General features: G+C 32.4%; 1 protein-coding gene across 8 annotated transcripts in view; it reads right to left on the bottom strand.

Moving 5' to 3' along the window:
- LOC141461094 (probable E3 ubiquitin-protein ligase HECTD2) overlaps window positions 1-16,783 on the bottom strand; it is a 51,545-nt gene that overhangs the window by 26,240 nt on the left and 8,522 nt on the right. For 5 of the 8 annotated variants that reach the window (XM_074141782.1, XM_074141783.1, XM_074141781.1 and 2 more), the window contains exon 3: window positions 11,291-11,399. In XM_074141782.1, the coding sequence (XP_073997883.1) occupies window positions 11,291-11,399 (109 nt within the window). Of the gene's footprint in view, window positions 1-1,926; window positions 2,100-6,074; window positions 6,228-11,290; window positions 11,400-12,686; window positions 12,832-16,783 lie in introns of those variants that run through there. The other 3 variants (XM_074141779.1, XM_074141777.1, XM_074141780.1) reach the window with 3 other exon arrangements.

The following is a 16,783-nucleotide window of genomic DNA, read 5'->3' on the forward strand; positions in this document are numbered from 1 at the left end:
ACAATTTTTTGACTAACATTATTATTATTATTGATAGCGCCAGTCACATGGATCATATCGCCTTATAACGGTTTTAAGGAAATCTCACACATTATTTCTATATGACTGGAGTCATTGTGTACAAGTTCGGTCATTATGTAGGGTAGTACGTGCGTAGTCCTGAATTCTAAGACAGTATCCAAAAAGATGTTTAATAGATAGAGGGTAACTAGCGTTTGTAAAGTATGTTTTGTATGTACATTGTTCATAGTAATAACTCAATATTCTTATTTGAAAGGGTAAATAAAAAAATGCATAGCTTTTAACAAAATAATTTTAAATTCTTCAATCGAAAGTGTACCGGAAATAATCTATGGTAGAAGATTTCGAAGGTTTGGGTTCGATAGACAGAGACGCTGATTTGTGAATTACAATATGACTACCATGCTGATCAAAGTGTGAGAATCAACATAAAATTTTCCTTCATTTTCGTATTGCTTAAAAATTTTTCACGAAAACTGAATGTAGAAAGATATCTGGAGGGAAGAGGAACACTTAGGTTTACCCCCAAAAGCGACATTTCTATGAATTCTAAGGTTTTTACCATCCATTTTTTTTTCTATAAGATGACTGAAGATAATAGAAAATAAAATCAAGTGAGTCGAATAATTGTAAGTTATTACTTTGTAACTTTGCATAAATAAGTTGTTACTGCAAGTTGTCAGGTACCTTAAAGATATTTCAAACATTTACTACAACGGTATGTAACGAAGAGAAATGTATTGAGCAAGCAGATTACATAAAAAATTGATACGTTGGCATCTGTACTTATAAAACCACTAAATATCATATTATGTAATTTCAATATAACCATCAATATTATTAACACGATTCAACCTCGTATGGCCTCGCAAGTTCCATTAAAAAGATTTTTGTCTTATAATATAGTCAGATGTACAAATAAAAATGGATTTGAGGACCACAAACACGAACTTCTCTGCTGTAAATCATTTACATCTAAAGTTTTTTTTAATATAAAATTATTTATTAGCATAAATTTAAAGGATTCCTCGTATGAAGATGCAAGCTTAATGTTTCTGAAACAATATATTTTTCCGGAATAAATTCCAATTCAAAGGAATTAGTGGTTTATATATGTTTGTTTCGCAAGCAACTTTAAAGAATAAAATAAAAAAAATGGAGTTAAATTTAAAAAAATCTGATATGGAGGCTCAAACGACGTTCTCTTCGATAGCTCTCAAGTTATTTTATTTATTATTTATTACTAGTTATTTTATTCAACTTATTTTAAAAGCAATGTTTTTATTTAACACAGTTTCTATCATACAGTATATTCACAACATCTGCAAAAATATTCCAAGAAAATTTATTAAGATAAGTTATAAATCTATGTGTACGTAGTGACAATAATAACATTGAGCAGGCTACGCTGTTAGGATATATGATAAGAATGAAAAAGGGAGCTATCGAAGGAATGGTCAGAACTTAATTGGCAGAACCTATAGAGGGATACTTACAGTTTCCCTTACCTAATGAGTCACCCAAAATAAGCTTTACCACGAAAAATGTCTTGTTACTACAATGGGTATCAATGGTGTAAGACCACAGAAAAAAAAATCGTAAACAAATTTTCGATTAAATCACTTGGATAAAGTCGTCTATCTGGTTGAAGGTTTCTGGCCAAAATCTTTGGGCTACATACAACTACGGTTTAAAAGCTGTACTCTAGATTATAGCTTTGTTAAAGTCAAGTTTCTGAGATGTTCATCACACATGGCCATGGCATAGAAAACGTCTAGAAATATTTTTACGCATTCAGCATACCTCAAAACATGTCTTTGAGGAGAAAACAGAATTTCAAAAATCAGATACATTATAATCTTAACCACTTGAATAGATAATAGTATAGTAATGTATAAAATGTACCTCTATGTAGAAGTTGACTGTAATAGTGTAAATGTGTGGCATTTGTGATGATGGCACAAGTTTGTGACTAACTCCATACCGCAAATGAAAACAATAGAAGGGCCCGTCATGCGACACTGGCTCTATTTGAAGTATAGCCACGGCTAGGGCTTTGTGAGCCTTAAGTCTTTCCACGTTGGTACAACTGAAACGTACAACTATTAAAATTAGGTCGATTCATGTTGTGCCTTATACTCTTTTCAACATCGTGCATAATTTTCGTAACGCGGCACGCGATGTACAAACCCTCTAGATGGGTAACAAATGACCGCCGTTAAAAACTTATTAAAAACTTGACTGGCATGGTGTTACTAACCTTTACATCTAATGTTGCTGCCATTTTCATTCTTGTTAATGTACTCTACCTTTTAAACATTTACTTATAATGTCCCGAGGTCTTGGAAACAGTTCTCTAAGTATAACGATTAAACGAAAGTATAAAAAGCTTCTTTTGTATGTGTGTGTGTGCGTATTTTATAAAACCTGTCTTATAATAATAGTAAATATTAAATAATAGCAAAATCATGCGATAAATTTAGTTCAAGAAAAATATAATTCTAGGTATCTTAATTTTTCTATGAACATTAAGAAGGGTTAAGTTCAAAGAGTTTTTCGATTTTGCTGCTTAAAAAAACAGGCACGATTATATATAGATATAAAAAATTTTGTTCCCTAGAAAATCCACAAAGGAATGGCGATTTCATCATACATACAACAAAAATCAAACTGATTCACATACCAACATGTACCTAATTTTGGAATAGATAATTACTGACAGTTAGATAATAGCAGTTAACCGATTTTGTAAGGAAAAGACAAGTCATTATGCAAGAATCTCCATCCAAGAAGTGGCGAGTACTTTGGACCGATACCATTCTACCGTTTCAAGCTTGGAAAACCTGGCCAGATAAAGGCATCCGTCCAGCACTGCCGTTCTGAAAGTGGATGGTCACTGGGATGGAATCAACGACGCCAAGATCTATCGTCCTTCGCTATTGGGTTAGATTGGACAATGACCTAAAAAAAAAAGAAAACGTGTCCATGCGAAATTTCACCGTAGATTAATGTTTGATTTCGCGACTATCGACCATGGATTCAAAGGTCAGTCAGTGCTGGTGCAGAGAAAGATGTAAGAGGTCAACCACTGGGAACATATTTTTAGTACCAACCAGAAAATGTAAATTTACAGACAAGACACTTTCTGATTCTTTTTTAGGTTAATTTAAGTAGTAAATTATTTCTATTAGTGAGAAAATCTAACAGTCAGATACTTTTGGTATAAAAGTAGGATTTAAAGCAATAAAATAATCAATATTTGTCTATCTAGATCTTCTTCAGAAAGTAGAACATTGAATATACGCTGTGCTAAGAATTTTTCGAATTTATTTGTAGTGATCGAATATATACTATAAGGGCCAGTAAAGCCCATTTGGCGTAAATACTCACTAGCCTCCAGTTCACCTCAATTGTTACATCCATCACCACAATCCTACACAGGCAATCTCCAGTTTACTTCAACTGTTTCATCCATCACCACGATCCTAAACTACTATCAAGTACATAATAAAACTATTCCAAGTTGCAGTTGGTTTGCACAACTAACAAAGCCTTAATGTTATAAAGCAACTAATTAATCTTATTATACGTAAGAAGGGGGGCACAGGTGTCAAAGACCTCAGCCTTAAAGGCTTTTTATCCTATCCCAATAAAAATAATAATAATGCCTTTAAGTACGTTGACCTAACTTTTCATTTCTTAATCAATATTTCTAGTTGGCATAATAAGTATGAACGTTATTGACCTTCAACCAACCCAGATGCTCCAAATTGGTGCACCAAATAACCTACAACTATGTAGTCTCCATAAAGTAAGTTCATGGATCAAGAAATGGTATTTTTACAAACAGTGTCCACGGCAAGTAACCAGTTACAAGAAAATAATTGCTCATGACGCTAAAATAAAATCTGTTAAAAAAAAAGAAAAGAAGAAATGAAAGTATAATTAGAACGATAAAATTTCAAATTACTATTAATTTTGTTCTTAAAGTAGCGGTGATCTAGCAAATGATGTGAAAACAGATTCAAGTAAATACAGAATTGATGCTTTTGATTTTCTAAAGCTTCATATGATTTTCTTAGCATTTTGCAGTAATTTCTTACGTTGTGCAGCCAGAGAGGTTTAGATCTCAACGTTCACAGGTTCAGGCTTGTTTAGTAGGTGCTGAGTTTTATTCCTGATATTAGCTCTAAATTTACTATGTTACTGAAATGTAAATATGAATTAGTAGAGCATATTTGTACCATTCTGCGCCAGACTTAACTGGACTTACAGCTTGCCTGATTATTAGCCTTGCCGACTTTCTTTCGGTATCTAATATAAATTCTTAAATAATCTGCTGCGCACAGTTTCTACCTGATTCAAATTAACAGATGTCCGCAAAGTAAAGCAGTGTTGACTTTAAAACAGTTTGAATTAGTTTCTGGGCCCATTCTTATCTATCCGCCTTACAGCAAGATATGTACAGCACCACCTGCAATATTTGCTTCATTAAATTGATAAAGCCTTTGCAAATTTGCCTGACAAACCCAACAAAATCGATGTCGGGGGGATGTCAATCTCCCGTTCTAAAAGTTCAAACTGCAAATGTTTTGCACTTCATCGTATTTATATAAAATCAACATTTTAGTTTTCACGAAACTAATTTTGATTGAATTGATTTTAGAAACAGTAACCATGTAATATTCTTAATTTGGAGACTGCGCTTTAACTCAGAAGTCCGCCAATAGTACAAGGTCGTCGGCAAGAAATAGTACTAAACGCTTGTTACATGAATCAATCCTTAACCCAGTTTGAATTTCTTTGAAAAAGCTGACAATATATCAGAGAGAAAAACCAGGAAAAATGTCTTCTGGAAGAAAATTCCTGTTTTCTTAAATCATACAAGAGCACTCACCAAAGACAATTAGAATTGCATGCTCACATGAACTTCCAAGCGATCTATTTCCAAACCAATTTACTTCTAAACCCGCTGGAAAACAGCTTTACCATAAATAGATGGTGATTTATACAATCAATAGCAAAGCAAAAGTCTATACGTATGGCTTATCTTATTTTGTGCTTATTCTTGCCAACAGATGGTTATTATTAACCCATAAAGTATGTAGTCTTCGCAAAATTTTTTTTGGTTTTTAAACATCTTAGCTTTCGCTGGGTTTGTGAACATTTCTCTTTTAAGTAAAAATAATAATCCGTTCTAAGAGAGTATAAAAAGAAATCACACCAAAAGCACGATTTTTACATCTCTTCGGATGACACTGCAGCAGCGGCTGCTAATGTCTAAACATTGAGTGATAGCGATTGTACGAGATGCCTCAAAAATGTATTTAATTTGCATATTAGCATCTTGATTGCTCAACAGAAAAACTTCTGCTATTTAAAATGTTGGAAAGAGAACAGTGCAAATGGCAATTAGAGCTTGTATAAAAAAAATGTTAATGAACACTAGAAAACTGAATTTTTTCTTTTAAAATCGGGGCTTTTCTTATTTTTATTTGAATAACTTGCCTCCCGACAGTGTTCTCTTGTTACATACGGCACCGTCCATCACTTTTTAGAGAGTTAAGGCGCAGCATATCTTTCTTTTGTAGTGCTAATTCATTATGTTGTACAGTTCTACAAAAATGATTAAAATTAGTGGTGGCAAGAGAAGTGGACCCGTTTTCTAAAATAGTTACCAAGTCATTGCAGCATTAGAGGTAACGAGCAAGCCGATTGTCTTGCAAGAGAAAGGCTAACAAAGAAAAAATAGCTATACTATAGCACGAGTGCTTCGAAAAACGTTAAAGCAAAAAGGAAAGCAAGTATACATATTAAGCTCAGTCAACAAGCTCGAGCGAAAGAGGTAAGGTGTGATCCGAGTGGGAGAACAAAATTGGAACTTGCAGAAAACCTTTAGAATCGTAACAGAAAATGGTTTGTTTGTGTGTTCAAACCACCTTGTATATGGAAGTTAACTATAAGGAAAAGAAGGGATTGTAAAAATTCAGTTAAAATAGATCAAAGTAATCGAGTAATAAACAATTAAACTAAACCAAAATTTTAATCATGACCTGTTCGTCAGGATCCGTATGCGCATCTGGATGCTGGCGTTCGGCAGAATGTCTGAAAGTATTTCTGAAACGTTCCCAGACCCATGTCATGGGTGAACCAAGAGACATGCCCGGACCATGCCAGTTGGCAGACTGACGACTCTTTTTTATCTACGTTAGTAGTGTGTGTGTGTTGAGAGAGGAACCAACAACAATGAGGGTTACTAATCCTTGTTGTGCCCATCGTATCCTAGGCAACTTGTAAACCCAGCAAGGTCGTAGATGAACAACAAGTAATGAATACAACCCTGCCATTTTTTATTTTATTTTTACCGTTCGCTTTTTATCTATTGAATTGATTGATCAGTCAAGCCGGCTGATATAGGCAAATCAATCAATTCTCCTCCATTATTACCAAGAATTAAATTTAGTTGAACAATGACTTATTGAATGTGTTTTTTAATTAGTATTAATATTTCTGGGTCCAGCTTTCTATCACCAACATCCTTAGATGTTTTCAAAAAAATTAATAATAATAATACAATAAATTTAAAAAAATTAAGGAAATTAAGCCCGGATATAGTTTAATAATTTAAAATTGATACACGCATTATTGTGAAATAAAAACTATTGAGTAATAATTAGTTATTCATTTTTATTTTGAATCTTTGACTTCTAATTACTCATATAATAAAACCCATTGCTTTTATTCGGAAAATTTATTCCGGTTTTCATGAAAAGTGATTTTAAGATTTTAAGTTTCTGGAAAGTAATATTTTCCTCTTTTTTTTCATACTTTACACATATCCCGCTCAGCTTAGCCTGTTCAATCTTATTATTTTCACAACGTCTGGTTCTTTGTATAAATTTCCAAGCTTCTGATTAGATCTCCTTCTCCAGACATCGTTCTCATGAACTCCGTCAAGTATCTTTCTTCTAAAAATCAACAAGTCTTTTTCATCCTTTTTTTTTATAGAAAGAGAAAGTCCCTGAGAAATATGTTTGTTAAAACAGGTCTTATTATAGAGTTTCATACAGAACGGACTTTGTGCTACTTGAAATAAGATTAAGAACTTATAGAGGCTGAAGTAGCTTTTATTGGTGTTTTATATTTTATCATCACAGGAGCCAAATTTTGAAATCCTAGTATATAAATCGAATCCAGGCAGTTCAAGACGTTAAATTTAGCTCATCATAAGAGGCCCCTTTTGTAGATCATAAATCAAACAATAAAATACCAACTAAAAATGAGATTTCTTTAATTTTTATCTAAAATTATATTGTTAATACGTTAGTTGTTTGATCCCCATTAGTTATAAATAATTCACGTGTTGTAGCACACTATTCATGGCCTAATTATCTGTTTCATTTAGGTGACGCCTTAGGGCAAATAATATCCAGACACGCTTAATTCTTTTGCAACTCTTTATCATCACAGATTAATCGGTACATTACTTTTGTTTGAACAAAGCATTTCTGACTGAAAGAGAGTACTCATCAATGGAGTTCTATTATTACAGATTAATTTATCCCATTATAATATTCTATTTTGGTCTTTGTACCCTTGAGCTCAATCAATTAAATCGCTAACAACTTTATTTCCCAATATTGATTCAGAACACACATTAAAAGTAATTGACCTTTTTATAGGTTTCTGCTATTCATAATACTGTTACAACAGTACCATTATATGACACATCAAGAGTGTACTTTAAAAAAAAATCAAGAAAGATTGATGTATTAACACATTAACTGCGGCAAAAAAATATTGATTACTTTGTCATCACCTGCACTACATATCGTCCGATAAGTTAACTCTTCCCGTGTCCACGTGACTTATCCGATACATATCCCCGAGAGCTTGTCAACTTTTTTTATCATTTACAGCTATCTGCGTAAGAGCAGGTTAATTAATCTCAAGTTTTAACACAGTTCATTGATTCTCCAGAGGTAGTTGTTTTGCTGCAACAGTAGAACCTGAATCAGGCGATCCATAATGAAAGGACCAAATTTCATTTAGATGAAGATAATCATCAAAATTAACTTATAATGTAACCTAACCACTACCCTTCGTGAAATGCAAGCACACAAGTGAAAGAAAATTTCAATACGGTCTTTCAGCAAGTCGTTTAGTGGATCTGAGTTTATTTACATTCTCTAATTATACTGTACTGCATTATAAGGGGAAACGCAGTACAAATGGAATACGAGAAAGTACAGCAATTGACACAATTTCTGGAAATAGAGATTTATCGGGAATGTCCTTTCTGAAATCCCATGAGTCCAAACGACCTTATGCCATTAAAGCAAATGACTTCTAAATCATTAGTCCCAGTTTCGACCTCAAATTCGGATATACATTTCAAGGTATAAGATAGCTCGTTAAGCTTGTTGCTACCAATAGTGAGACCAGTTGAAGAGAGCAATACCATTCAAAATTGTGTCATTCTTTCAAAACCACTTTTAAAAACTGGAAATAAAAAAGTTTGAATTAAAGTCGTACTCCCAAAAGTCGGAATTCGAACGAAATCTATAAGTCAGGAGGCATCCAAAAAAAATCCTAAATAATCCTTAAGTACAGAGATTATTTCAAACATTATGTTCAATTACTCCTTTCTATCTCTTAGAGTAGCAATTTAATGAAACATTTTGATACATAAAGTGTTTGTAAGATTGCTATTTTATTCATTGTGGCTCGCATGTTTCAATAGGATAAGATTGAAACTTTCTATTTGTGTGATTCGGCAATTTTTACACTGCAGGCAGTTATTTTTTGTTTACTCTTTAGAAATGTGTTTAAATATGTAACAAAATAAAATATAAATTATTAAATATTAAAAATATAAAGTAATTTATAATAATTATAATTTATAATTTGTTTGAGAACAACAATTTGCTAAGATTTCATTGGTTGAAAGGCACTAATGAGAATGCGATTAATTAGAAAAGAATATATATATCCTTAGAGACAGTTGCTAAAATTTCAAAATTATACATAAATAAAATGATAAGCTACTAAAAGTATATGATTTAGAAAGCGAGATCTAAAAGCTAACTTTCAAAGTAATTTCAACAAGAATTGCAATAATATTTGATTTTAAATTACTAAAACTTTATTTTTGTTTTTAGGAATTATGTTCTCATTGCTAAGATACAAGATTTGACTCGATACTATTAATATTGTGACTTTTGCACACTAAACAGTGACAAGTTAGAAGTCTATTAATATTGATACTAAAATTAAAAACTTAAAAAGAAAATAATTACCCTACATTATTTATTAAGAATGTTATTGCATTTGTTAAAAACACTAGTTCTAATCAAGTACGAATGTATGCACAAGAAGGCTAGACACAAGAATAAGTTTTACCAATTTAGTAAATTATGTCAAATCTAGTCTTTAAACAACTATTCCCACGATAGTCCCAGACAGCTGGGTCGAGAACGTGATCTTTCCCCTCTTGCCCACTTTAGCTTTGTCTTTCAGTTCAATAAGCTTGAATGCAAACTGTTAGATAACAATATTTTCTTATCTAATTAGAAAACATAATTGATGGATTTTGTAATAACCAAATTTTTTTATTGATACTTTGCATTCGTAGTCTTAAATAAGAAATTAATTTTCTGACAATGTATTTAACATATCTCCAAAGAAATGAAACGAAAAAGTAAGTAAAATTGTTGTACATGTATAAATGGTAGAAGCAAAAGTAGAAGTAAAATATTTCGCAGAAGTTTAATCAAGATGTTTTATTAACTGTTCCGATCGCCTACTCAGCAGGAACAAACGAAACTAAAATCGATGATGGCAGAGCCCTATAAATAATTATTACCACAAAATATTAAAAATAGGAAGAAACGATCAATGTTCATTGGTCTTTGATTAGTTATTTATGGAGTTCAACTAATACTAAGAAAAGGAAAGTCTATAGCGTCAAATTTTCCACGATTAGGTGGAGTTTGTCGGTAAATTGAATGTATAATCTATCATAAAATATTTTTAAAATTATAGAGTTGTTTTGTACAGTGTGATGAGCTAGGGTTTAAGTGAGGCTACTTCAGACCATAAAAACATTGCACACATGAACTACCTCTGCAGGCTTTCATTAAATTGGGTGTGGGCTATGTTGAATACGTCTACAATTGATACCCTCAAAGAACTGAAATAAAATCTCTAGAGAAGGGTAGTCCAATACTCCCAACCTACGGACAATGTATTTATTTATTTTATTAATTAAAGAGCGTTCAAAATCTGTCATTGACTCTTGGTCTTACTAACCTCCAGAAGATAAAGAACTAAAGATTTTTTGTTAATACCATAAGATCTTATCTAATTAAATTTATTGAAGTCCTGATCAATAAATGGTAATATAGAATTTCCAAATCACAAATAATTCTTTACTTCACTTAAGTATAAAGTTCATATTTTCACGAAAACTGAAGATTTCTTGCAATAATAATATTCGAGTAAGTAAAGTTTATCGTAGTAAAATAATCTACTTTTTTTCAGACGGGCTTTAAACTAAAAATTAAGTGTACCGGGGAGAAAACACATACTTTATTATACTAGTTTATCCAACAAATAAAAATCAAACCATTCTTCGCAAGGTTCGAGGAGTACAGGTGATCAAATGAAAGAACAAAGATAAAAATAAGCAGGTTTGAGCTCTTTCGAGCAAAATGGATTCAGTTCTTAGAAACACTATCGTCTCCTACTAATAAATAGATGAAGAGAAATTCGGCAATTTGCCATCTGGTTACTGGAGCTATGTTAGAGATTCGTCTCAGGATACTCACTTATCAGCGACTGTTTCAAAGTTGCTAGACAAAATGCAAAAACTCAATTCATGCTGTTTTAGGCACAAAGTACTGACAGTTCCCTTGAGCAAATCATTTTCGTTCCAACTTCCTTCATAAGGTCCACAGACTTCAGAAATGTCGCAAATGAGTTAAGAAAATCTTTGGTCATGAAAAAGTGATCTTAAGCGTACCCAGCACCAGGAACATCATTTCCCACTCATCCTTCTCCACTACTGTCATTATTATCAGTCTTCCTACAGCATTGCAACTACTAACTACTTAGGCTACAGGTAAAATACCTTTAATATCTTTTAGCATCCTCTATTTAAGAGAATTTTCAACAGTTAAATAATTATTAGATTTGATCCAACTTCTTGTACCTACCCGGGGGTTCCTCTTTATTTTTAAACTAAGAAAAATACTCTCCTTTATATTACCTGTACAGTAAAACTTCTAAAACCATTATTGTGATGCCTCTCCAACCTCCAAGGATAGAAACTCATCTCCATTTTGATGAAGTCATCATTCTGGTATCTGCCCTTCTTTCTGCACAGAAAAAATGAAAGAATTAAGTAGATTGAATAGATCATCTTTTTAAATTGATTGATTAATTTTTAATATCAATTTTTTTTGTGTGTACTTTACATAGATGCCACTTAAATATAACAATTATGGAAGTTTAAGATGTCAGTTTTCAGATCAAAAGACAGATCAAGTTATTACCTGATTAAGCATTAAATAAATGAAAAAGCTTGCTCGATTTGGAACTGTTACTAAAATATTGAGATTAATCTTAATCTCCTACATACTGGAGTAAACTGGTTAACTTTCCATTCTCGATCTCAAGTACTTCGATCGAACATAAGGAGCTACAAAGATTTTTCGATTCTCAATTTTTTTTTTGTGGTCTATTATTTTTTATCCAGTCACATTTAAAGTGTATATATACTTCACAGCGATTCATAAGTAGTAGATAAGTGCAACTATTCTGACAACCTAAATGTTAACATGGATTACTATCACTACGGTCAATTGACATTGACAAGGGAACCTGTTTTAGATATTTTTACACGCACAAGGCCTCATATCACTCTCAGTAACCATCTCGCGCTAAATCCCACTATTTGGTGATACCGTTGATTACAACAGGTATCTAAAATAATTTTTACAAAAACTGATTTACATATTCACATTGCTAATAATTTAATTTTATATCATTTTACAAGAAAATATTGAAACATCGGATGGAAAAAAAAAGTCCGAGAGACGAAAACTCGGTTAAGTCAGAATTTTTTGTTTTTCCTTTTTTTGATATTCGTTCAAATATCTATCACATTATAAGGAGTTAGTTGAAAAAAAAACAAAACATTTTTTTAAATCTCCTAAAAAACTTTAAAGTAAGTTATTTCCTTGACAATTGATACCATCACTATTCTCTTGCGAACAATGATAGGAACTAATAATACTTAAAGAATTAGCAAGACTTTTATTGCTTCTATTGACATAGAACTGTTTATTATTTTTAGGAGTTATTATTTTATAGTTACTGTTTTATTTTTTACAGTAAGCTATTATAAAGAACTAATATTATCAGGAAGTGATAACAGTTCAAAGGCTAGAACAATGTGCACAATTTTTATCTGCCAATTTCAATGTAACTACCAATCAGAAATTGCATTTTTAGAATTAGCGTCAGAGGGCTTTAGTTAAGATATTTCCTGTAAGGAATTTACATACATAAAAAGAAAATACACAATTTCTAAATGGAACAACTGCAAACCCTTTCCCATAAAGTTCAGCATCCAATTAACTGTATATGCACTTTACTTTTACCTGTTATATAGTGTTGTAACGCAGCTTATTATAAAAAATTAAACAATCTAATTAAATAAAATATCGAATGTTAAACATAGTAATTCAGACGGCTGACCACGATACACTGAGAGCTCCTAAGACCTTTTCTTAAACAATCAATAACCTAGGTTCCCTTGTGACTACTTAGACATTTGATCTATTTGTCGTGCTGTTCATTGTAGTTTCAAGGGCATTATTAAACACCCACTAAAGGAAGAAAGCTTAGCAGTTGGTTAACAGGTGGGTGGTAATCTTCTTTATAAATTTGTACTTATTTAAATCACTGCTATTAATTTTTTTTAGAAAAATTGCGAAAAGTATCCTTTCTTTGTAAACTTGCTCTTTCAAAGAAACTATTTTATTGACTCGTAGGTATATTTGGCACAATCTCGTACGTCCGCTTTAGATTTGGAGAAAGTCAAGTATAGTTTACATAATCCAGAATACTCTGCAAACATCAAAAAGTAAAAGCGTTTTATTCATCAACACTAGACGGATTGCTCTGTCTATACCATCACTTGCACTATCACATTTCTCTTGATACAATATGAATTCCTTTTCTACTCTTAGAAGATGGAAGTATAAAAGTAACCGCATGTTTAGAGTGTGTATTATGGTGTTACCACTTAATCTTTTTAGCGTTCTAATAGTTTCCTAACTGTTTAATTATGGCAATTATCATTTTTTTTAAAAAAGTCTAATCCTAAATGTTCGGTCGTGACTAACTTCCGACTCCCGCGGCTCAGTCTCGCGCCCGCGCGCGTACTAATGTACACATCCGCCTTAATTTCCTTCTTTCTACATATTTCTTATCGCTCATTATTATGTTATTATTTTACACCTTTTTTTTTTTATCCTCTCAAACTTTCTATATTAACTTGTTGTTTCCGCTTCTATTTCCTTTATTTGTTGTTCTATATTCTAAACCCTTTGCCCCACTACTTCCTTTAGGACCCTGTGGTCACCTTTCGAGCCTACACAGTTCTCTGCGGTACCGCGCTATTTACGCTTCTGTGTTTCTGTGCTAATACGCTTATATTCAACGCTTCACTCATCGCTTCACGCCTATCATTTTTCATCTGCATCTAGTGCCCTTAGTACGCTATTACTTTCATACTTCCGCTGACACCTAACAGTACGCATCATCCGCATCTAAACGCCTCTCCCGAATATCGCTTCACGCATATTCCACCGCTTATAGTGCACTTATTGCACTATTCCCCCTTTACTCTTCCGCTTACCTCATTTCCACTTCCGCTACGCTTCTCTGAGCCTGAGCCCAAATATTGCCTCCCTTTCTCAGAGCTCAACACACACACACACACACATTTACATAAACATATATATACGCTTCCGCTCCACAGCTTCCTTTCCTCTCATCGCTTCTCAGGCAGCTTATCAACATACCTCACGCACATCGCTCCTTGCAAAGGGTAAGTACCTTCCCCTTTTTCTTTTATTTCTCTTTAGTTTTTCTATTCTTCTTTGTCTACTATTATTTCGTACAGCGCCCACTTGGGCATTTGGGTGTAGGCGTACTCGAGCGCCTACACTAAATAACTAATAAACTAAAAAAACTCGACCAGATTTAAAAGCGCGATTAAAAATTACAATATAACAATTTCGTGCTTTGTTTGTGCGACCTTGGATTTTCTAAGTTAAAATATTTATGTTAGCGTCAATTTCATGTGTAGTAGAGAGAAAAGATTGCAATTGGTTGCCTTGAACTTTACACTTGGATCAATGATAATTATAATGGTACAAGGAAAAACGGATGTGCCCTTTCGAACTGTTATATGAAACTACTTCTTCAGATTCTATGTACACCGTCGTTCAAATTTCTGACACACTTATATAACGACAATGATCAAAACATTGCTAGGTCGCAAAAGGAATTAAAAACTTCATTGCTAATCTTCTTCATGTTTACCATTTCAAAAAGTGTTGTTAAATAATAAACCAGACGCAAGTCAAAATATTACCAACTGGTTTAATCCTTCTTTAAAAACTTAAAACAGTTTTTAGAATGAAAATCTAAAGAAAAAGTCATGTAATTAAACCATTGTAGTACCAAACTCTCACAGTGAGGTATTCTTGATTTCTCGTTCACGTTTTCTTATAACATTTAGATTATATTGAATGCTGTTTTTGTGCCTTATTCATGGCCCACTAACGACGCCTACATTTCTTACACGTACGATTGATCACAAAACAAAATACAAAAAAATGTTCAACAAAATTTCAAATAAAAATAAAAACACCTATTTATCTATCAGAATGTTCTCACACTTTCAAAATATTTTATCTTTGACTTTTCTAATTTTTTGCATCAGTATTTACTGAAAATTCACGCAAAATACTGTACGGCAATGAACAATATTGCTTGTAACGTGGAAACACCATCCAGAAACTGGAACTACTGTTATATTAGACAAGCATATTATTAACTGTTGGATGTGAACTAGCTATCGACAGATTCTTGCTGTTACTCTCATTAGAACAGCCAAAGTAAACTGTTGCGGTAGACTGATCTCTCAAGCAGATCTGCCATAAGGAATAACTTTGCCGGATAGTATTTGACGAGCTTATCTGCAAGCATCGTAGGAGAGTGTTACCTGCACCCCTTACTTCTAACTAGAGAGAGACTATTCTTAATACAATTTCGAGTACGAAGTAAAACTTTACTATCAGTGCCAATTTCATAATTTTGTTTTTTAATTTCAGTTATCCATGGATCGCTAAGATTCTTTAAACTGTGAGCTAATATTAAGGACATTATTTTTCAGTTATTTTATAGTGATAATAAAAAGTTTTTCTTCTACTTTTATTAACTCTATCTATTTTTTCGATAATTTTAGAAAATATTTTTTATCCTACACGGACCTTGTTCACTTAGCGTCACAACCATCCAGTATAATCTTAAAGCAAGCTGAAGTCCGATTTGAATGTTTAGCAAACGGCAATTGTTTTATCTTCTCTTTCAAGCACGTTTCGTAAGTTGGTAATTTCCTAAATTCTATGCTCTACCAACTCTTTCCTATGACACGTTTTTTTTTTACTCTTTAGTTAGGTAAATTTTTTCATTTAGGTGCACCTAATGCTATTGCCACAGCTGCGAGGGAGAACTACACTCACATTCTACGTAAGGTTTCCAACTTAAAAATTACCCTTTGTTCATACATTCACAAATTACATTTGTGATCTAAATTTATTACTTATTATGTGTTTAATTAAAACGTGTGGAATTAAGGCTCCCATGTTCCTTTTCTTTATAAGATTGTAATGTTCAAACGGATAAAATTTTAAAACTATTTGTAAATGTTTTTGGTTTCTGTTATTACAAAATTAATTACAAATACATAATAGAATAAATTAAAAATGATTTCTACACATATTTATACAAAATTGATATATAGCAACAATTTTTATAGCGTGATAGGTGAAAGATGACATTAAAGTTGGGATTTCTATTATTGTTCGTGACACTGCAACATATAATTGCTGCTCGTCCTGTGCAAACTTTTATGATATATAACACGCTATTCAATGGAAATAGCTACTACATAGGGGGAAAAAAGCTTGTGTAAAACCTTCACAAGTTTCGGCGCTTTCTGCGTTCATTTACTATTAGAGGTTTCTTTAAGCCAATATATTATTTTTTTTAAAATCGTTTCTATTTAACAGTGAAAATATAAAAGATGGAACGTATAAATAAGTTGTTGGAACAACGCCTAAATGTCTATAGCCAATAGCAAGGCAGTGCTTTATTTCAGCCAGTGAATCTTCAACACATTGTTTAAACATTAATCAAACTCAGGTTTCAAGGAAATTCAAGTAAAAATAAAATTTTCTCAAATAAATATTTTAAGAGCAAAATTAGCGTACCAAATTTAAAGAAATGGCTGAAGCCGTTTTTGAAATCTTCTAGTGGATGGAACTACAAAAAAAGAAACTTGACGGATTACGTAGAGTTTTCTGAATTTAGCAACAATACTTAGAAGGTATGTATTTCCAGAAAACATTTAATGGGATCATAATTACTTCTTCTCAAAATAGACAGTAAAACAAAAGTGTAG

Source organism: Rhodnius prolixus, unplaced genomic scaffold (assembly GCF_049639745.1).
Source record: "Rhodnius prolixus isolate KJV_2025 unplaced genomic scaffold, Rpr scaffold_6, whole genome shotgun sequence".
NCBI lineage: Eukaryota > Metazoa > Arthropoda > Insecta > Hemiptera > Reduviidae > Rhodnius > Rhodnius prolixus.